This window comes from Alnus glutinosa, chromosome 13 (assembly GCF_958979055.1).
Source record: "Alnus glutinosa chromosome 13, dhAlnGlut1.1, whole genome shotgun sequence".
NCBI lineage: Eukaryota > Viridiplantae > Streptophyta > Magnoliopsida > Fagales > Betulaceae > Alnus > Alnus glutinosa.
Genome location: NC_084898.1, coordinates 9,687,731 through 9,711,098, shown reverse-complemented (window position 1 = coordinate 9,711,098; position 23,368 = coordinate 9,687,731). Strand labels below are relative to the sequence as shown.

The 23,368-nt window shown below is 36.1% G+C and overlaps 1 protein-coding gene across 1 annotated transcript; it reads left to right on the top strand.

Moving 5' to 3' along the window:
* Positions 1-2,717: 2,717 nt before the first annotated feature.
* Positions 2,718-6,802, top strand: LOC133854515 (acid beta-fructofuranosidase-like). The gene is made up of 6 exons (XM_062290754.1): positions 2,718-3,255; positions 4,309-4,317; positions 4,705-5,558; positions 5,731-6,131; positions 6,215-6,302; positions 6,430-6,802. The coding sequence occupies exons 1-6, from the start codon at positions 2,871-2,873 to the stop codon at positions 6,637-6,639; spliced, it is 1,947 nt and encodes a 648-aa protein (XP_062146738.1). The 5' UTR covers positions 2,718-2,870; the 3' UTR covers positions 6,640-6,802.
* The last annotated feature ends 16,566 nt before the right edge of the window (positions 6,803-23,368 follow it).

Sequence of the window (23,368 nt, the reverse complement as noted above, 5' to 3'; positions counted from 1 at the left end):
AAATAAGAAAAATCTCAAAATACCCTATACCGTACCATGAGGGAGTTGGCCCCACACCCCCACAACCTATTTGTGCCAAGGCTAACATAAACTTAATTGCGCCCAATGGGCCAATTGTTAGAGCTCGGGTACGCGTCGACAATTTGGCATTTATACTAGCATGTCGCATTACTCTCAATGCATGAGAGAATATGAGCTACTTGTTCCAACAAGCCAATTACTAGTTATTTCCAACCAATAAACAAAAGCGGTTTGCCGGTTACCAGCCGACTTTACACTCCTATGAACGAAACAATAAAACTCAATTGGATTCCGATTGCTTTTCTTTCAAATAAAATGTAGAAAAACAAATTGATGATGGTTTGTGGTTTTGGTGTCGTTATAAAATAAAGAAAGCAAATATAAAGATTTAAGGGTGGTTTGATGTTAGACACATACAATTACTACTAAAAAAAGTCTAAAATGGTTACATCTTGCGCTTCTTTTTGGATGAAAGCTATAATGCAAAAAATTTGTATTTATACGAGAATTTGGATAGGTAAAGGTAAGGATAAATATGTAATTAAATCAAAATGGTGAATTTTTAAAGGTGATTATTCTATAAGATTACAATCTCCTAACTTCTTCCCTCATTTTGTGATAAAAATGAACCCCCTTAAAATCTTTTTATTAGTAATATATGTTATATATCATACTACTATCTCACTCACTATGCCATATAGTATAATTTTGTTTCAAATCCAATCTTATCTCAAATTTCGCCACTCCATCTCAAGAACGTACATGCATGATTCCTTTTGTTTCCCTTTATCCTTGTACACTTAAAAAAAAAACAAAGTGAATGAGGTTCTTGAAAAACTTGTGGACACATGGATGGATCGTTTCGCAACAAAAGTCACATGATCACGAGGCAAATTCATTTGGAGTTAGGCGGACAGGACTAAATCGGTGGTCCAGCTTACAGCATCATTGTAATTAATACGACAAGGATCTCACCTGTTCCTCTATTTTCTGTGGTGGCAAATGCATGTGGGCTTCATGCGACTCATCATCTACCAAATGGAGAGATTAATAAAGAGAAGAAAACATCGGGAATTTGTGATCTCTGGTTTTTAATATTACTTTCGTTTTTTTGTCAATAATGAGAACCAAGAGCTAGAGACGGCCTCTATTATTGTGAGAGAAAGAATTGAAGGGCCTTAAGCTTAGTCATCACTTGCGTGTGGCTGGAAACATCTCTCCGGCCGATCCCTTCCTAATTGCATTTATTGCATGCGATAATTAATATAAAATTAAGCATTAATGCTCCGACTTAAGAGCGCTAGTCACCTTCAAATCTGAATCAGCAATCACTAAATTATTAACATTAAAAAAAACAAGATTTGTGGTGCTGAGTGACTGAAAATGGAGTATATAATACGGATTATTATAATGTTTCTTTGGACTCATTACACGTGTAAATTCTGCATTCAATACTAACAATCATGCATGTTTTACTCACTAGCCCGAGCTTTCACTTCTCTTAACGTGGGTGGGGTCTCCATCCAATCAAATAAAAAAAGCTGTGCATGTTGAGTCCATCCTTATCCCCAACAAGTGGGCTCAATACTTCATTCTGTTCGGAATAAGTGAATTCTTGCTATTTTTTTAATTCCTGATCAACTCTCATTTAATATTTTTTTGAAACTAATTATTTGATTTGTTTCCTACGTGTCAATCTTTCATATTCAATGATTAATTTTTTTTAAAAAAAAAAAATCATTAAAATCCGATAAAAATTTGACAAAAATTGAAGAATTAGCATTTGTCACTCAATCAATAGTTTTGATTGGGTGAGAAGCTGTGCATTTTGAGTCCATCCTTATCCCCAACAAGTTGGCTCACTTCATACTGTTCGGGATTAGTGACTTCTACCGTTTTCTAAATTCAAAAAGAAACTTGCTATCTTTTTAATTCATGATCAACCCCCATTTAATATTTTTTGAAATTAATTATTTGATTCGCTTTTCTACTTGTCAATTTTACAAATTCAATTATTGATTTTAAAAAGAGTTGTTAAAATCCGATAAAAATTGAAGAAATTGCTTCTTCTTCTTTTTTTTAAAAATTTTTTACCGTGGCCTTGAATTTATTGTTTGCGGCTCCTTAATTGATGTATTTCCCATACACATTCAATAATTTTTGAAATTAATTATTTGATTCGCTTTTCTACTTGTCAATTTTACAAATTCAATTATTGATTTTAAAAAAAGTTGTTAGAATCCAATAAAAATGGAAGAAATAGCTTCTTCCTTCTTCTTTTTTAATTTTTTACCATGGCCTTGAATTTATTGTTTGCGACTCCTTAATTGATGTTGATGATGTATTTCCCATACACATTTTCCAAATGAGGCAAATAAAGGTTAGGTGCTCTAATTAACTTTCATAATTAACATGTGACAAGAAATATGATATAGAAGAATCATAGCGTGGACCAATGACCAGTACTGCAGTAGTAATAATAGAGGGAGCAATTATGACACTTGCTTTCATGACCCAAAAAGTTGATTGCCACTAAAAATGCCGTTCCACCAACCGCAGGACTCACATGAAGTATGTTTTCCAATGTTGCGGAATGAATATATATATATATATAATTTTTATTTAAAAATAAATATAAAATTTCTGAGCATCGTGTCTATATATATACCCAACTTACAGCCAAGCTAGGCAAACAGCGCTCCTCCAACAAAGCAGGCAAAGGCAAAGGCAAACCAACCAGCAAAAAAACAAAGAGCTCGTCCATTGAAAAGCTTTTGTCAATAGCATATCGGAGTCCGACACATCGCCTTGTTCTCTGCTGTTACCTGTTCCAACCACCAGGCTGTAACATGGAAGGTTGCACCCTTCCATGCTCGTACACTCCTCTCCCCCATGAACCCCTCCCTGCAGAATCAACTCCGGCGAGGCGCAGGCCGCCCAAGAAGGCTACCCTCGTTGTCTTTTCTGGGTTGTTGATGCTTGGTCTATTTTTGGCCATTATCAATGGTTATAGGGATTCAGATGTCCATGCACCATTGGATAAGTTAACATCATCAATGTCATTTCCGTCGGAGCCCTTGCAGCCGGTGTCACGTGGGTTATCCGCCGGCGTATCGGAGAAGTCGAACCCGGTACTGGCCAGCGTCAATGCGATGTCGTTTCCATGGAACAATACCATTTTGTCCTGGCAGAGGACAGCTTACCATTTCCAGCCAGAGAAGAATTGGATGAATGGTAAGTTTATAATTTGAAATGGATTTGTTTGACATTTGTTAATTGTTATTTGTTATTTATTTTTTCATTGGTCCAATAAAGAGTTTCCAAAATTATTAATATAATCTCCGGTTATATTCTGTTAACCATAAAATTTGAAACTTTAATGTATCACCATAAATATAGGAGTTGTGGTTATACTTATAGATATATATAGTTAATTAAGATTTTAAATTCCTATAGAATAGTAACAAAATGCATTATCTTATTATTACCTAGTCGGACAACTGCGTCTCACACCAACTCTCTTATAAAAGTTGCCCAAATTGCTGTCGGATTTCAATTCAAAAATTATTTTATTTGGACCAAAGAATACAAAAAATTAATGTGTTATTTAGTAGTACACTTAGTCCTTCGCCCATATCTTTCCATTTTGAAAGGAGACATGTTACTTCTCCAACTCTTATGTAACAATCTAATTTTTATTTAAACTAACCATTAGATTTATTTTCCGATATGTATGTCATACATATCTAATGGTTGATTTTTGAAAAAAAAAAAAAAAAAAAAAAGTTGTTAAAGTTGGACATAATTTTTTTAAAAAAATTAACGTAATGCCTTTTATCAGTATTCTATAGGAATTTAAAAATCTTAATTAAGTATATATATATATATATATATATATATATATATATATATATATATATATATATATATATATATAAATATAACTATAACCACTATGTACTCCTATATTAATGGTGTTCGATACATTCAAGTTTCAAATTTCAATAAGGGGCCGAGATTACTAATATATAATTTTGGGAAAGGTACAACTCGGACCAATGAAAAAATAAATAAATAAATAACAAATGTCAAACATTTCTATAATGACATTTCTCAGAATGTAATCGCAATTAGAATATCAATATTTACTTTAAACAAGTATCAGTGCGCATATTTTATTTATTATTTTCTTATTATGTACTGATTTGGGTCCCTTTTTGTTTTAATCTTTTTATGGTTAACTATCACGCCTTTGATGGGGGACTCTTGTCGTTGTTTCTGCTTCAGATCCTAATGGTAAGTGGCCCTTATTATCACGAATTTAATGTTGCCAATGCTTTAATTTGTTTCCTTTTTTTTCTGCGCTTGATTAATATTTACCATAAATTAAACACTTGGACAAAGTAACATCTGATGATGATCTGGAAACGATGTGGGAAAAAGGTCAGTTGAAGACATGATTTCACTGTTAGGATAAAACTTTTCGAAATGGGGTTCCACAAAATTGGCCGGGTCTAATAACTATGAACTTAAATCCCACCCCAGTGTGTGTGTACACATCCTAACACTACCTAATTAATTAAGCTTAATCTTTAACAGTTTTTGAAATTTCGCCTTCAATTAATTCACCCATATATAATAACTTATATATACTATTTTCATTTTCAAAAAATAATCCTACAGGCCCTATGTTCTACAAGGGATGGTACCACTTTTTCTACCAGTACAATCCTAATGGAGCAGTGTGGGGTGACATAGTTTGGGGGCATGCGGTGTCCAAGGACTTGATCCATTGGCTTCACCTCCCTTTGGCAATGATGGCTGATGAGTGGTATGACATAAACGGTGTTTGGACAGGGTCTGCAACACTCCTTCCTGATGGCCAAGTTATGATGCTTTACACTGGATCCACTAATGAGTCAATGCAGGTTCAAAATCTTGCATATCCTTCCAACCTGTCTGATCCCCTCCTCATCAACTGGGTCAAGTACTCTGGCAACCCAGTTCTTCTCCCGCCACCGGGCATCGATTTGAAGGACTTCCGTGACCCAACAACGGCTTGGTACACATCGGACGGGAAATGGCACATTGCCATTGGATCCAAGGTCAACACAACAGGCATTACTCTGGTCTACCACACTAAGGACTTTAAGAGCTTTGAGCTTTTAGATGGGGTGCTCCATGCTGTCCCTGACACTGGCATGTGGGAGTGTGTTGACTTCTATCCTGTGTCAAAAAGTGCTGAACAAGGTTTGGACACATCGGTTAATGGGGCTGAAGTGAAGCACGTATTCAAAACAAGCCTTGACATTGATAAGCACGATTATTATGCACTTGGGACTTATGATGAGAAGGCTCATGTTAAATGGGTTCCCGATGACCCTAAGATTGGTATTGGAATTAGGTATGACTATGGGATCTTTTATGCATCCAAAACCTTCTATGATGTGCGCAAGGGAAGGAGGGTGTTGTGGGGTTGGATTGGAGAGTCCGATAGTGAAAATGCTGATGTCAAGAAGGGCTGGGCATCAGTTCAGGTATTCTTTCCATCGAGCTAACTCATAGATCACCCTGTCCTCTTTTCCTTTCGTTAATACAACTATTAAAGCATTCATTAAATGATTAAATTTACTCTTTTTAATTTCTATAAGCCTAATTAAGCTTTTTGAGATAAACGGTGATTTTTCTTGATAAGCGGTGATTTTTCAGAGTATTCCAAGGACAGTGTTGCTTGATACAAAGACTGGTACCAATTTGCTTCAATGGCCGGTGGAGGAGGTAGACAGTTTGAGACTGAGCAGCAAAGAGTTTGACAAGGTGGAGGTGAGGGCAGGAGCAGTTGTTCCACTAGATGTTGACACAGCCACACAGTTGGACATTGTGGCCGAGTTTGAGATAGACAAGGAGGCTTTGGAGAGGACAAACGAAACCAATGTGGAATTCATCAGCTGCAGCACCAGCGGTGGAGCTGCTGGACGCGGTGCACTGGGACCTTTTGGTCTGCTTGTTCTTGCAGATGAGAGCCTTTCTGAGTACACTCCTGTGTATTTCTATGTTGCCAAAGGAGCTGATGGCAATCTCAAAACTTTCTTCTGTGTTGATCAAACAAGGTATATATTCCTCTATCTGGACGTGTTGACCAATTAAGCATATATAAATCACAAAATACTTCATTATTATTGTTTCCTTCTAGGTCTTCGGAGGCAAGTGATGTTAATAAACAAGTTTATGGGAGCTCTGTTCCGGTACTAAAAGATGAAAAATTATCTGTGAGGTTACTGGTAAGTTGATGATCAGCTTAATTAATTTGAGTTTTGTTACGTTATTCATGAATGAATGAATATGGTTATCTGATATCATGGCATAATTCCTTAATTTTGCATGGAATGTTTGGTCATCCGAATCCAGGTGGATCATTCAATAGTTGAAAGCTTTGTTCAAGGTGGGAGGACATGCATCACGTCGCGTGTTTATCCGACAAAGGCAATCTACGAGGCTACTCGCCTATTTCTTTTCAACAATGCTACCGAGGCCACTGTAACTTGTTCACTCAAGATATGGCAAATGAATTCTGCGTTCATACGCCCCTTTCACCCTGATGATCACCAACATACTTAAAAATGAAAACAACAAAATTGCTCCTTAATTTGTAACATTCCTTATCTTCTTAGCCTTAGTTTGTCCATAGGAATGTGCAGACCCGATGGGTTTGAGCCTAAATTAGCTTAATTGGTAAAACATTGGATCAAAAAGGTATGATAAAAATTTAGTTTTGTTTTTTTTTTTTTTTGTAGGTCTGATGTAAGGTTAATCAAATTTGATTCTATTGAGAACCTAAATTGATGCAAACTTTTTCCACATGCATGGCACGACATTACCAGCATCTGCAATTGATGCATGCATTGAATAAACGAACCTATACAAAACATATACAACCTATCAAAAAAAAAAAAAAAAAAACTTATACAAAGAAACAAATCAGTACGGTAAATATCAAAATATATTCTAACATCCCCTCAACCTCAAGGTGGTAATGTAGATATCAACTTGAGTTTGAAAAGAAGATCACAAAAACGTCTAGGTGAATATGCTTTGGTGAACACATCAATCAACTAATCAGCAAATGTAATACGATAAAAGCAGAGAGTGACTTACATGCAAGAGATGGTGGCGCACAAAATGACAATCAATCTCAATATATTTAGTGCGTTAATGAAAAACATCATTATGTACAACCTGAACTGCACTCCGATTGTCGTAAATAATCTCTAGATTTAACCAAATTATTACTTGAATTTAATGTCAAGAGAAGTAAGGTTTCTTTTAAGGAAAAAAGCCCCTCTCATATTGCTACAAGACTTTGAGAAAAGAATTTCAAAAAGAAAAGAGGAAGTTCAGGCATATATATAAAGAGGCGGTCTAATTTTAAAATTACGTGTTGGCCTAAAAAAATAAAGAAGCACAGTACTGAGTTAGGATTGAGTGCAATTGCCATAGAGTAGTCCATCACTTAATTTGCCAAACTGAGTGCACCTAGCAATTAATCAACTCATTAAATGCATGCATGTCCGCAGTCACGGATATTGCCATGATCTAGAAGGTAGATCGTAGACCCCTAGCATGCACAGTATAATAGTATGCATAGATAACAGCAAAAGAAGAAAGTTTTATTAAGTTCAATTTCTACAAATAATAAATTCTTAAGAGTTCCTTTTACAAGTTAAGCAAATGTTTTGAAGGAAAATGTTTTACTCAACCGATTTTAAATTGGTCGGAAAATATTATTCTTCAGGAACTATGTATGATTCTTCTCTATAATTGTGTGTTTTACAAAATACCCAATACTCCCTTTTATAGACATAGAATCAAAGTGGGAGGTTAAGGAATAGGAAAGGATAGGACATGAATTAAAAGGCTACATCAATGTATTACATGAATGTTATGGAATTCTAAAAGATGACATAAATGTGTAGAATTCCAATAGATGAAACTACTTGGTCATCCACCAAATGCATGAATGCATTCATAACACTCCCCCTTGGATGACCATACACTAAGAATATGCCTCATTAAAACCTTGCCAAGGAAAAACCCAGTAGGAAAAAAAAAACCTGTGGCGAAGGAAAAAAGAGTACATTATTCTTGTGTGTCGTCATATGCTTTAAGATTACCTCATTAAAACCTTGCAAAGGAAAATCCAGTGGGAAAAACCTTAGCGAAGGAAAAATAGTACAATCAGCATAATCATTTTACTCCCCCTCATCAGGATGAAGAGCTTCAATTGTTTATGATGAAAGATTCTTGAGTCGGCGCATTCCAATGTTATTCACCAACTTCTTAAATATTGCAGTTGGTAATGTTTTGGTAAATAAATCTGCTAAATTGTCTCTTAATCGTATCTGCTTCACATCAATATCACAACTCTTCTGGAGCTCATGTGTATAAAAGAATTTTGGTGAAATATGTTTTGTTCTATCACCTTTAATGTATCCTCCTCTAATCTATGTGATACAAGTAGCATTATCTTCATATAATATTGTCGGGCTATCTTTGATTGTGGATAAACTACACTTTTCTCGAATGTGTTGAATTACTGATCTTAGCCATATGCATTCCCGACTTGCTTCATGAATTGCAATAATTTCTGAGTGATTTGAAGAAGTAGCAACAAGTGTTTGCTTGACAGATCTCCATGAAATAGCAGTACTTCCACATGTAAATAGATATCCTGTTTGAGATCTACTTTTATGCGGATCAGAAAGAAAACCTGCATCTGCATATCCAACTAACTATGAATTTGAACCTTTTGGATAAAATAATCCCATGTCAGTTGTTCCACGAAGATAACGTAGAACATGTTTGACCCCATTCCAATGCCTTCGAGTTGGTGCAGAACTGTATCTTGCTAGTAATTAACTGAAAATGCTATATCAGGTCGTGTGCAATTTGTAAGATACATGAGTGCGCCAATTGCACTAAGATATGGTACTTCAGGACCAAAAATTTCTTCGTCATCTTCTCGAGGATGAAAAGGGTCCTTTTTCACATCAAGTGAACGAACAACCATTGGAGTGCTCAAAGGATGAGCTTTCTCCATGTAAAAGTTCTTCAGGATTTTTTCTGTGTATGTTGATTGATGAACAAGAATTACATTTTGAAAATGTTCAATCTGTAAGCCAAGACAAAATTTTGTATTCCCAAGATCTTTCATCTCAAAGTCATTTTTTAGATAAGTGGCAGTTTTTGTGAGCTCTTCTGGAGTCCCGACAAGATTTAAATCATCTACATAAACTGCAATGATAGCAAATCCAGATTCTAATTTCTTAATGAAAACGCATGGACAAATTGGATTATTCTCAAATCCTTCTTTCAATAGATATTCACTAAGACGATTGTACCACATGCGTCCGGATTGCTTTAACCCATATAAAAATCTTTGTAGCTTAATAGAATAAATACTTCGGGATTTTGAATTACATGCTTCAGGCATTTTGTATCCTTCAGGGATTTTCATGTATATATCATTATCAAGTAATCCATATAAATATGTTGTAACCACATCCATTAAACGCATATCTGAACTTTCTGTAACTACCAAGCTAATCAAAAATCTAAATGTAATTGCATCCACTATAGGAGAATATGTTTCTTCATAATCAATACCTAGTTTCTGCAGGAAACCTTGTGCAACAAGTCTTGCTTTGTATCTCAAAATTTTATTTTTCTCATTACGTTTTCGTACAAATACCCACTTGTATCCAACAGGCGACACACCTTCTGGTGTTTGGACAACAGGTCCAAATACTTCACGTTTTGCTAGTGAGTTCAATTCTGTCTGAATTGCTTCCTTCCACATTGGCCAATCATTTCTACGTCGACATTCTTCGACGGATTGTGGTTCAATATCATCATTACTTCTGGTAATGTCAAATGCAACTTTAAATGAGAATATGTTGTCGACAACAATTTTGTTTCTATCTAATATTTCTCCTGTACTTATATAATGTATTGAGATCTCATTATTTTCAGGTACCTGTTCCTCTTCAGGGGGTAACTCTTCAGGAGATTCCTCTTCAAGAGGTTCCTCTTCAAGGGATTTCTTACCAGGAGAATTTTGTACAAAAAGTTTGGATGGATCAATTTCCGTTGCCTGTTTTGTGGGTAAGGCCTCTTCAGGAGCGCCGATTTCATTTCTTTGTGCTTTTCTCTTCCGAGGAATCTTATCCTTTGCACCAATAGGTCTTCCACGCTTCAGGCGTGCCTTAGACTCATTTGATGTTGTATTAGTTAATTGTCCTACAGGGACTTCTATCTTTGCTGGAGTATTAGCAGCTGGAATATGAGACTTAATTATTTTCTTGTTGTCAGTAAATGCATCCGGCAATTGATTTGCAATACTCTGCAAATGAATGATCCTCTGAACTTCTAGTTCACACTGATTTGTACGATGATCAAAATGAGATAACGTCGAATTATTCCAAGTGATTTCTTGTCGTGCTTCTGGCAACGACTTTTCTTTCCCTAGTGATGGAAATATATTTTCATCAAAATGACAATCTTCAAAACGTGCTTTAAAAATATCACCAGTTAAAGGTTCAAGATATCTAATAATAGATGGAGAATCAAAACCATTATAAATCCCAAGTCTACGTTGAGGTCCCATCTTAGTGCGCTGAGGTGGAGCAATTGGAACATATACAGCACAACCAAAAATGCGAAAATGAAAAATATTTGGTGGTTGACCAAATGTAAGTTGTAAAGGGGAATATTTTTGGTAAGATATTGGTCTGATCCGAACTAATGATGCAACATGTAATATTGCATGTCCCCAAGCAGAAACAGACAGTTTTGATTTCATAAGCAAAGGTCGAGCAATTAACTAAAGTCGTTTAATAAACGATTCAGCTAAACTATTTTGAGTATGTGTATGAGAAACAGGATGCTCAACATTAATATCGATTGACATGCAATAATCATAAAATGCTTGAGATGTAAATTCACCCGCATTATCCATCCGAATAGATTGAATTGGATAATCAGGGAATTGTGCCCGTAATCTAATTATTTGGGCAAGAAGTCTAGCAAATGCAACATTACGAGTAGAAAGTAGGCAAACATGTGACCATCTAGTTGATGCATCTATTAAAACCATAAAATATCTAAATGGCCCACATGGAGTGTGAATTAGCCCACATATATCCCCTTGAATTCTTTGTAAAAATGATGGAGATTCAAGAATTACCTTAGAATGGGATGGTTTTATTACAAGTTTACCTTGAGAACATGCAGCACAAGGATAATCACTTTGTAAAAGAATCTTCTGGTTCTTTAAGGGATGCCCATGAGAGTTCTCAATTATTTGACGCATCATAATTGTTCCCGGATGTCCAAGTCGATCATGCCAAAGCATAAACATCTTTGGATTAGAGCACTTCTGGTGCATCACAACATGTGATTCAATTGTTTTTATTGTTGTATAATACAACCCGGAAGAGAAAGCAGGCAGTTTTTCCAATATGAGCTTCTGGCCCGAAATTATTGAAGTAATATAAAGATATTCGTCACTGGCTTCATTAGTGGTTTCAACATGATAACCATTTAGACGAATATCTTTAAAACTGATTAAATTTCTTCTAGATTTAGAAGAATACAAAGCATCATCAATACAAAATTTTTTTCCTTTTGGCAATATAATATTTGCTCTTCCAGAGCCTTCAATTAGGTTTGATGAACCTGATATTGTATTGATACTAGCTTTGTTTAATATTAAGTATTGAAAATATTTCTTATCTCTAAGAATTGTGTGCGTTGTACAACTGTCTGCTAAACACAAATCTTCACCAATCATCTTTGAATTAATCATTCCATCAGTATGGCCCATGCCTCCATATATAAATGAAATAAATTTCATTAATCAAAAGAAAATAACAAAATACAATTAAAAGTGACAATGTAAACATAATATGATAAAAACATAATGAAAACATATTAATTGTTGTAGACATATTCATCACCAATCAAAAGATCTGTTTTTCTGTTAGAGTCTTCAAAGAAATCAAAAACATCAAGATGAGTGCTAACCTCTCCTTTTAGAGTATCAAGAAAAAATGGAGAATCTGCAGGATTACTGTGATTGGCAAAATCATTTCAATCCCTTTTTCTTTCTCTTTTATGGAGGCTTGATATAGGTCTACCAGATGTTTAGGCGTACGACAAGTACGCGACCAATGTCCTTTCATACCACACCTGTAACATTTATCTTCATAGTTCTTTGTAGGTTTATTCTGCAAACCTTTGTTTTCATTTTGTTTCGCCTCAGTGTGGTTCCACTTCTGGTGGTAAGGGACATTTCTTTTGTAAGAATTATGAGTACGTTCCCCTTGACCTCTATAATTTTTTCTACCACGTCCACGTCCACGACCACGGTTTCCTTTATTACCATGAATTGAGGTTCCATTTGCTTCAGGAAATGGTGTAGAACCCGTTGGACGAGATTGGTGATTTTTCATCAATAGCTCGTTGTTTTGCTCAGCAACTAGAAGACAAGATATTAGTTCAGAATATCTTGTGAATTTACGCTCTCGATATTGCTGCTGCAGGAGCACATTCGACGCATGAAATGTGGTATACGTTTTTTCTAACATATCCACATCAGTAACTTTTTCTCCACACAATTTTAATTGTGAGCTGATTTTAAAGAGTGCAGAGTTATATTCACTGACACTCTTAAAATCTTGCAACCTCAGGTGCATCCAATCATAACGAGCTTTAGGGAGTATAACTGTCTTCTGGTGCTCGTATCTCTCCCTTAAATTATTCCACAAGGTCAAGGGATCCTTTACCGTAAGATACTCAGTTTTTAATTCTTCATGCAAATGATGGCGAAGAAAAATCATTGCTTTAGCGCGATCCTGCTGGGATGCTTGATTATCTTCCTTAATAGTATTTCCAAGATTCATAGCTTCAAGATGGATCTCAGCATCAAGGATCCAAGATAAGTAATTGTTGCCAAAAACATCAAGAGCGACAAACTCAAGTTTTGTAAGATTTGACATTATCTATGACAAAAATTTATCAAGAATTAAATAAATAAACATTATTTAAAATTAAGTGATAATATACGCAAACAAACAAAAAATAAAATAAAATTTTAACTATAAATCATCATAGTCATAGCATTAGGATGATAACGTTTTAGTTCACATTAATCTCACATGGATCATAAGATTTATATGTTATAATATGATTCTTAAAACAATAAAAATATCTAAGCATATGTTAGAATGTTAATTAACAAAATAGATAATAAGATTATTAAATCTTAAAGAGACTTACAATGAATTGAGAATATCCCACGGATAGCTTTTGATGTTGAAGATCAACAACTGGCTAGAGCTTCGTATTGATAACGTGTTGTAAAATTAATGAAAATAACAAGACAAGATAAAGAGATTGTAAGTATGAAACTAGTTCTTCAAAAACTATGTATGATTCTTCTTTATAATTGTGTGTTTTACAAAATACCCAATACTCCCTTTTATAGACATAGAATCAAAGTGGGAGGTTAAGGAATAGGAAAGGATAGGACATGAATTAAAAGGCTACATCAATGTATTACATAAATGTTATGGAATTCTAAAAGATGACATAAATGTGTAGAATTCCAATAGATGAAACTACTTGGTCATCCACCAAATGCATGAATGCATTCATAACAGTTTACTGAGTTTTTACTTATTAGTTTTGTTTTCCATTTTCATATCAGAATGATGCTTTAATTGGTAGGAGGCCCAAAAACAAGTAGATAGAGGAATAGAATAAGTCATGCAATTGACAAGTTTTTTTTTTTTTTTTTTTTGACGTCTACACAAGAGGGGGAATAGAGGATTTGAACTAGTGACCTCCACTTCATGAGGTATGGTCCTCAGCCGATTGAGCTACCCTTAGATGACACAATTGACAAGTTTTTAATAAAGGTTTAGACCTATACATTTCCACATTTAATTTTAATAAAGGTTTTTCAGAAATTTTAATATCATGCCTTTAATATTAATTATGCTATGGATGTTCTATTTATCACCTTTGTGCCTCTTAAGCTCCTTAGTTAACAAACCTAACTCCAACAAATTGGGGTGTTACACCAACCATATAAAAGATGGATGAAATTTGTACTTTAACAAGCACTTATTTTTCAGAGAGACTTGAAGCCTCGTAACACAAGACTGGAAGGCAACTTATGGGATTGTGAATCCCATTCTTTCTTATATTATTTGGTTCTATCGGTGTGTTTGGTAAACTCTTTTTTTAAAAAAATTTTAATAAGAAGTGATTAATGTAATATGAAGTATAATGAAGTTTTAGATTTTTTTTTGTAAGAAAACGTGAAAAGTTTTGTTTTGTAGTGAATTTTTTTGTTTGAATGATAATAAAAAATTATTAACGTAATATAAAAAGTAAAAAATAAATAAATAAATAAATAAAAAGGTAGAATGTTTTAATCTTGACTTTTTAAGAAAAAATTGAAGGTGAGGGGAGGGATTTGCCATACAGGCCCTTACCCTCTTTTCTCCATTCTAATAAATATGACTCATAAAAAACTGTAACGAATGTTAAAAACCCAAAACTAGGCCTTTTGAGGCTCACGAGCCCAGTAGTCTTTGTAGACCCAGGTTGTGTCCTTCTTTATGTTATACTCTAACTAATAAAAAAAGTTATCTAAAAACTAATAAAAAAGAGGAAAAAAAAAAGATGAAAACAAAAAGAAGAAGAAAAAACGCTTAATATGGTTCGTGTGGAGGGAATCGCGGCTGGATCTCTTTATTTAATCATAGCCTAAAGTTGAAAAAGCTGCCACCTAAGTTATTTATAAACAATTCTCTCATCATGATTTGGGTGTTGGAGCCAATCGCGGCCAGATTTACGCCAATTGAATTCACTTAATTTTGTTTCATTCCATTACCGTACAACAAAAAGCTCATGCAAACAAATGTGTAATTTAATCAATTTTATATTGCTAAAGTAATTGATTTTTATAACCCATTTATATATAAGCAACCTAATCAATTTTATATTGTTATTTGTATGATAATCAAATAAATTAAGGTATCGACAATAGTCCAAGCAAGACAACAACATTCCTTATTCAAATTGATGACTTTTTAAGAGTAGGTTTTCTTGTCTTTATAAATATAATTTTCTATACGTTTCTTTTTGTAGGGTTTGAAGATGGTACGTTCCTAGTCAGTAATTAGGTGCCTGTTTGGAGTGGGAAGTTAAAGTCTTTACTTTATGGTGCTTTTGGAATTACGATTTTGTAGAAAATAAGTGCGATTTTAAACAAAATCGTAGAACATAAATCGTTTAGGAACTACGTTTTTAAAATCACAGGTAAGATGGTGTTTTTTTGAAAACGCAGAATTTTAAAGGCTAATTTGCGATTTTAAAGGTTAAACTGCAATTTTACCAAACGATGAACTGTGTTTTTAAATATCACTTTTTCAAATCGCACATTTTAAAATCGTTATTTTAAATTGCACTTCTTGAAATTACAAACCCAAACGGATCCTTACTCACTTCACACTGTTTTCTTCAACTTATAGTCTATCAAGAAAATATTTATTTTGCTTAAAACCATTACCAACTAAATTTTAGTGAAAATATTAATTTATTATTATGAATTTTAGGACAGTATCAAATTGTTAATTGGCTTTTTAATTTTTGCAATTTACTCTATGCATTTTGCTCGAATTTTAAATAAATCATTCCATCTATTTTTCTGTCTGATTTTTAACAAACAATAAAGTAGAGAAATACTACACACTCTCACTCCCAAGTGCATACTTCATAATGTGATAGTGAAAATCACCTTTGAACTTTAGAAGAAACACTCTTGAATTTTGGATTCAATAGTAATTTTCACAACCACTTCAAGGAGTGTGATAGTGAAAGTGTGCGTATAACATTTTTCAAAGAGTAAAAAAAAAAAAAAAAAAAAACCCAAGTTGGAAAAGAGTATGTTGAGACCACCCCCTCAAGCTAAGGAGTGATCCAACCATCCCATCACGTGGATACAAGAGATGTTTGACACCCCTCAAGGTGAGGTGATAAATGATCCATCCAGAATGAAACGGGTGGTCGGGCTATCTGTAATGCCCCAGATTATTATCAAGGTTTAATTATGCCTTAATTAGGAATTTGGAATTCTTTGACTTTTTGAGTTGACCGAACCAAGAACGTTCGTGGTCCCCACCACGAACGATCATTGACGTGTTGTACTGTGTGTCGGAAGGTACATCTCACGTCTTCAACATGTGTGTTAGACCGTACCCCCACTCCAATTTCTCCTCCTATAAATACCCATCACCCTTGCCCTTTTCAAATCATTTTCACACATTTCGTCTGTATAATCCCATACGATGAGTGAGACAGTGTTTTTGAGAAAGAGAATAAGCTATCTTAGTTTTTGATCTTCAAAAGAGGCAACATCCTTAACCTAACTCATTTCTTAAGTTATTTTTATACTACTTAATTAGTTTTCATGACCTAGCTTATGGTTTTTGTGTCTCTACTTAGTTTTTTGTTTTAATTCTAGATTAGTGTTTGATTAGTAGTTTGAATAGGTTTAACATACCAAGTTCTGAATGAAGATGTTATTGAAGCTTAGGACTCTATTAGAGATCATATTAAGACCCTAGGACTTACTTCGAACTAGTTTTGTGGATATTAGGTTCGGATTTGGGATTCTGTCCAGGCACCGAACATTCGACCTTTACTAGACGAACAAACGATGTAAAAGCTGAACATTCAACCCTCCAGGCCGAACGATCGGTAGACGGGCAGAAATCCTATTTTGAACTGTCTAGGACTTAAGACCTGTTTTAGCTCAAGTTTAAGGCTGATGATAGGTTTTTCTTAGATTTTGAGGTTGTGGAGCCTCAATGAGAGTTTTTGGAGTTGTCGTGCGATACAAGTGAGTAAAACTCACATGGATACTTGTTATTATTATTTTTCCACATAACGTGACTATTTTGTGTATCAAAACATGCATATTTACAACTCACATGAAATATCCTTTTGATTACTGTTGACTCTATTTTGTGAAAATGTGTGAAATATGGTACGATAATGAAATGTTTATAGTGTGTTATGAATGGTTGTTTTGTGACCGGTGCACCATGCTTGAATGGGAGTTATGGCTACGGCTTTGCTAGTAGCATGTGCTACCCAAGGTCGAACTCGGTCGAGCTGCTAATATATGACGGTATGCGTTCATATCCGAGGCACCGATGTTGTATTACAAATCCCTAAGGACAACGCCAACCATGCTGGGAAGGGGTTAATATCCTAGGTAGACCACCTTGAATTGAACTATGACATGACTCTTATTATAAGCATATGTATATATATTATATCTTTATCGCATACACCATCATCTTGTACAATGAAATAATACTCTAATGCATGTGATTACAATTTAAGCTGAGTTTACCATATGATAACATGTGTATCATGCGTATTATTACTCACTAAGTCGTGGATTTACGCTTGTATCTTTTCACCTATGAAACATGTATTGTTTATAGATAGTGTTTGTGATGGCAAGTCCGGAGCAGCATATGGTCCTGCTAGAGGGAGTACTCAGGATCATTTTTGAAAAGTTAGATCTCATATGGCTGGCATGGATGTGGAGAGGACCTAGTGAATCCCATCGAGATATGATAGATATCATCTTTATGCTTTATCTTTGTAAGTGTAGGATTTGACTCTTGATGTTGGTGACTCTTAGACCTTTCGGTTTGGATCTGGACTTATTATTTTTATGACTGGTTTTATAACCAGACTTTGAAAGCTTCAGCTATCTATGTTGTTTTAGAATGCTATCTTTATTCTTTTAAGTGAAAGTCTTTCACTGCAGACTCTCTTCAGAGAGGATGGGATACATGTGGTCATGTTCTTCTTAGAATAAGACTAATAGATGAACCATGAAGTTAAATACCAGTTAATTAATTTCATTGGAGCGTTACAGTTGGTATAAGAGTATAAGGCTCTAAAAGACTATTGGACTTATAAAGATAGCCTGAAGGAGATAATCATGCCAGAGCTTAGGATAGTTACCCCTTAGAATTATGCCTTAAGTGATACTTGGTTCAAGTCAGTTTTGACTCTGCTGCTTATTGCAGACAATGCCGCCCTGAAGGAATCCAGTGATCATGCCCAACACCTAGAATTGGTGGACAATGGAGAGGACACCCACCCTGAGCCTGTGGACATACCAATTCATGGGGTTGTCAACCCAGAGTCGACGCAACTTATGATAGCAATTACCCAGCGACCTTGCCAACGCCCTAGAATTGGGGGACACTAGGGAGGACACCCACCCTGAGCCTGTGGACATACCGATTCATGGGGCTATCAACCCAGATTCAACGCAACTTACGATAGCAATTACCCAGCTAGTCACGACAATGGCGCAGGATTGAGGGGCTAGGTATCCTACCGAAGGACATGGTTGTACCCTGGAGGACTTTTGTAGTCACAACTCCAATAATTTCGATGGGAGTGGTGATCATTTCAGAGAAGAGAATTGGCTAAATGACATTAGGGAACTCTTAGATACAATCGGCTGCACCATTTAGCAGAAGGTAAGATACGCTACCCATAAACTGACTGGCGAGGCAAAGAGATGGTGGCAATCGAAGAGCCTACTTATATTAGACTTGGAATCGGAACATGCCATCACTTGAGAAATGTTTAGGGATAAATTCTTCAAGTAATTCTTTTCCCGAGTGGTGTAGGAGGCAAAGGCTAGGGAATTTATGGACTTAGTTCAAGGAAGCATAACGGTGATAGAGTATGCAACTAAGTTCATTCAGTTATTGAGGTTTGTTGTATACCTCATTTCAGATGAGGAAAAGAAGGCCGAGAAGTTCAAGAGAGGCCTTAGCCCACGCGTTAAGACCATGATGACAAGCTTCAACATCCGCAACTTTTCTCAATTGGTGGACCTTGCAGAGTTGAGGAAAAGGACTTCTCTTCAGGCAGTTTCCTCTGGAGGGACTGGACCAAGTAAGATAGTAGCTATGGGAGGTCAACCCTTTCAACAAAGCCTTCAAGGACGAGCTCCGAATGTTCATCAGAATCAGCCCTGGCAGCCCCAAAGGAGTCAAGCACCCAAGCTATGTCGGAAGTGCAACAAAGTTCACTAGGGACTTTGTAGAGTAGGAACGGGCACCTGTTATTGGTGTGACTATTTTCTCCATTTCAGCAAGGATTGTACAGAAAAGATAGGAGCCCCAAAGCAAGGAAACGTACCGAGACCATTGGCTACATCGCGACTCTATTTGCTTATTCCTAGAGAGCCGGAAGGAGATACAGATGTGGTGACAGGTATTATCTCCATCTTTGGATTTAAGGCATCAGTTTTATTTAATTCTGTTAGTTTTTGGCCTCATTCTGTGTTTGGACAAAAATACTTGTTTGTAAAAGATGCTTCACAGGGATTCAACTATTCAGAAGTGCTTCAGAGTCAGAAGATTTCCGGTTCCCTTTCAGCCATCCGGACGATGTGTCATACCGTCCGGACGCCTATCTATCACTGTTCCATCCGTCTGGACGACGTGCCATACCGTCCGGACGCTAGACTGACCAAGCATCATCCGTTCGGACGACGTGCATTTCCGTCCGGACCATCCACTATGTCGAGCAGGTTCTGTCCAACTTGCATCCGTCCAGACGTCTCAACAGCCCGTCCGGATGCCTCTCTGTACTCGAACAGTTTCAGATTCTTTCCAAGTTCCAATAAAGGGAAGATCAATCAACCATCCGGACGATGTGGTATCCCGTCCGGACGCGCATCTCCACAAGGCAAGAATCGTAATTCAAATACACCCGTCCGGACGTCAGACAGCCTTGGTTCGGACGCTCGTTCATCAAAGAAGGAAATTGCCGATTCGACTTCAACCGTCCGGAAAACTGTCTATCATGGTCCGGACGCGCGCACATCAGTTATGGAAATTGCGTGTTGAAGATCAGCCGTCCGGACGTTCATCCCCCATGGTCCAGACGAGCGAAGCCTTATATGGAAAATACTTGCAACGGACGTGCAATCGTCCGGACGAATGTGTCTTCCGTCCGGACGCGGCTCTTAAACGGGAAAGATTTTCAGTGAAATTTTCAAAAAATTCTATCGCACAGTTGCCCGTCCGGACGGCACCCACATATATTTCAGCAGTTGCCCATTCTACACCTTAGCCTATAAATAGAGGCCCCTAGGCATTGAGAACTGCAAGAATTTGGCATTGAATTCCATTAGAGCTTAGAGAAGTATTAGCTGTTCAAGTTTCCTCTGAAGCCATTACAAGTGTGTTGTTGCTGCGCTACATCCGAAGTCTATCGTAGAGGTCGACTCTAAGATAAAGGATTTCATTGAAGACCCCTTCAGGTAGGTGACCTGGTTGGGAAGCATTCACGTTGGGTTACACGTCAGAGAACAAGGTACGACCACTGCATCGGGTACATGTGAGTGTTATTATCTTGTATCTAGCTTCGTCTTCTGAATAGTGGAATTCCTGGGTTTGGCTGCCCCGGAGTGGTTTTTCTCTTGATTGAGTTTTCACTTCGTCAACAAAAATCTGTGTTATTTTTATTTCTGCATTGATATTTTTGTTGCACACTAAGCACACACTTGCATTTTATTTAGAAGTCATTTTCAATTTTCAAATTCAAAAGCTACCCACTCCTTTGTATCTAGCATGTTCGTAAAACTATCTAGACTCTCTATTAGAACCTTAGAAGTTAGTTTAGCAGTAGCAACTCTAGTAGGGAAAACATTAACGTGTAATAGAGTAGCACGTGGATGCCTTATAATCATCAATGGGAGGATTCTTCCAGCTAACCTATTAGTATTACCTCTGCACGAGTATGACGTAATACTTGGGATGGATTGCTTAGCTAAACATTTCGCTAGTATTGACTATGCGCGAAAACTCGTGACGCTTAAACCCTTGGGAGACGCATAAATTAAGATCGTAGGAAAGGAAAGGAAGCACATCATTAATGGAGGCCAAACGTAATTAGCATTCATCACCAAAGTCATGGAAAAGAAGGAGAAGGACTTACACAAAATCTTTGTAGTACACAACTTTCCAGACGTCTTCTCAATGGACTATTCTGGATTACCTCTCGAAAGGGAGGTCGAATTTTGAATAGAATGCTTTCCGGGAATAGAACCCATATCAAAGGCACCATATAGGATGGCGCCAATGGAGCTGAAGGCCTAGCTGCATGAATTATTGGACAAGGGTTTTTTCCACCCAAGTTCATCACCATGGGGAGTGCCCGTTTTGTTCGTGAAGAAGGATGGATCGATGAGGATGTGCATCAACTATCAGGAGCTAAAAAGGGTTACGATCAAGAATAAATATATGTTGCCCAGAATCGACGATTTGTTGGATCAACTACAAATCGAAACTCCATGTTTAGTCAAAAATCAAGGTAAGACTCAACCCTATATTTTCTCTAAGTGTAGTGATTCAAAGATTGTTGTGTAACCTTAGGATTCCTCTATGGTTTAGTGTCTTTAGCTATTGGATTGTCAAATGGAACTCTATGGGTTGCCTTGGTATTTAGCTCTTGAGACAAATAATGAACATATGTGGTGTTTAGAATTAGAAATGCTTTGGACTAGTCCTAATGTATTATTCTGATGTGGTGTTAAGTGTATCAATAATAAAATTATCACTCGCAAATAGAACGAATTTTTGTAGGATAGGTCTATGAGAGGGTGTCACACCTCAAGAACTGTGGGTTTGATTGTTAAGTTACTAAGATTAACTCTAATCTAATTCAGAAAAGATGTTTGATTTTTTATTTTCAATTGAAACTAATTAAAAACGTAAAAGTAAAAGTAAGATAAGTTGGAGAAAATATAGGGGATTGATTTCACCTCTTGCCGCATAATAATGGTAAATTGCATTTAACATGAGCATTTCACTTACATTGATATGACTTATGTGTGTTTGTCAAACACCCAACGATGTCGTCAAGAAAATTATTTTATTAAGAAATAAGAATAACCCATCTTCAGTTAGTACGGATTGTCTACCTAAGCACTAAGATGAGGTACGATCAGTCTTCCCTAGGTTTGAGCTAGCAAATCTCTTAATTAGCATACATGTAATCATTGGATTAGTATAAATCATCTTTCAACAAGCATGAATTGTTCTACCTAATTTAAACTAACTAGGGAGTAGAACAATTCATCCTTCCTAGGCATGGCTTATCTCTTGATTTCGTATCCATTAAAATCGTTGTTGAAAATAAATAGACTCCTAATTAAATGTTTGTGTGTGATCAATTTGTGTAACAAAATCTCTAAATGCCGAAATAAAAGAAGACATATTTTGTTAACAAAATGGAAACTCAGTTAAGAGAAAAACCACTTCGGGGCAGCCAAACCCAGGAAATCTACTATTCAGAAGACAAATCTAGTTACAAGGTAGTAATACTCACATAACTTGATGCAGTAGTCTTACCTTTAACTTTGACACGTACCTATACGTGAACGCTTCCCAACCAGGTCTCCTACCTTAAGGGGTCTTCATTGGACTCCTTTAGCTTAGGGCTCATCCCTAAATTAGACTTCAAACGATCAAATCACACAAAGAAAAATTCTTAGAGAGCTAGCAAATCTCACAATTTCTACCTAAACACCCTCTCTAAGCATAATGGAATTCAGTACAGAATTCTGTGAAAAATACAAGCCTAGAGACCTTTATTTATAGGCTTTAAAAGACCTAATACAATACTGAAAAATCTCTAAATGCCGAAATAAAGAAGACATATTTTGTTAACAAAATGGAAACTCAATTAAGAGAAAAACCACTTCGGGGCAGCCAAACCCAGAAAATCTACTATTCAGAAGACAAATCTAGTTACAAGGTAGTAATACTCACATAACTCGATGCAATAGTCTTACTTTTAACTTTGACACGTACCTATACGTGAACGCTTCCCAACCAGGTCTCCTACCTTAAGGGATCTTCATTGGACTCCTTTAGCTTAGGGCTTATCCCTAAATTAGACTTCAAACGATTAAATCACACAAAGAAAAATTCTTAGAGAGCTAGCATATCTCACAATTTCTACCTAAACACCCTCTCTAAGCATAATGGAATTCAGTACAAAATTCTGTGAAAAATACAAGCCTAGAGACCTTTATTTATAGGCTTTAAAAGACCTAATACAATACTGATTCAGAGTTCTCTGGGCAGCGTCCGGACTTAGACAGTGGGTGTCCGGACTGCAAGTAGGAACCGACTTCTTTTACGCGTCTCACGCGTTTCTTGAT

Coding starts and splice junctions, on each gene's coding strand:
- LOC133854515 (XM_062290754.1), top strand. CDS start 2,871: ATGGAAGGTTGCACCCTTCCATGCTCGTACACTCCTCTCCCCCATGAA. Junction 5,559..5,730: donor AGGGCTGGGCATCAGTTCAG/GTATTCTTTCCA, acceptor GTGATTTTTCAG/AGTATTCCAAGGACAGTGTT. Junction 6,132..6,214: donor TTCTGTGTTGATCAAACAAG/GTATATATTCCT, acceptor GTTTCCTTCTAG/GTCTTCGGAGGCAAGTGATG.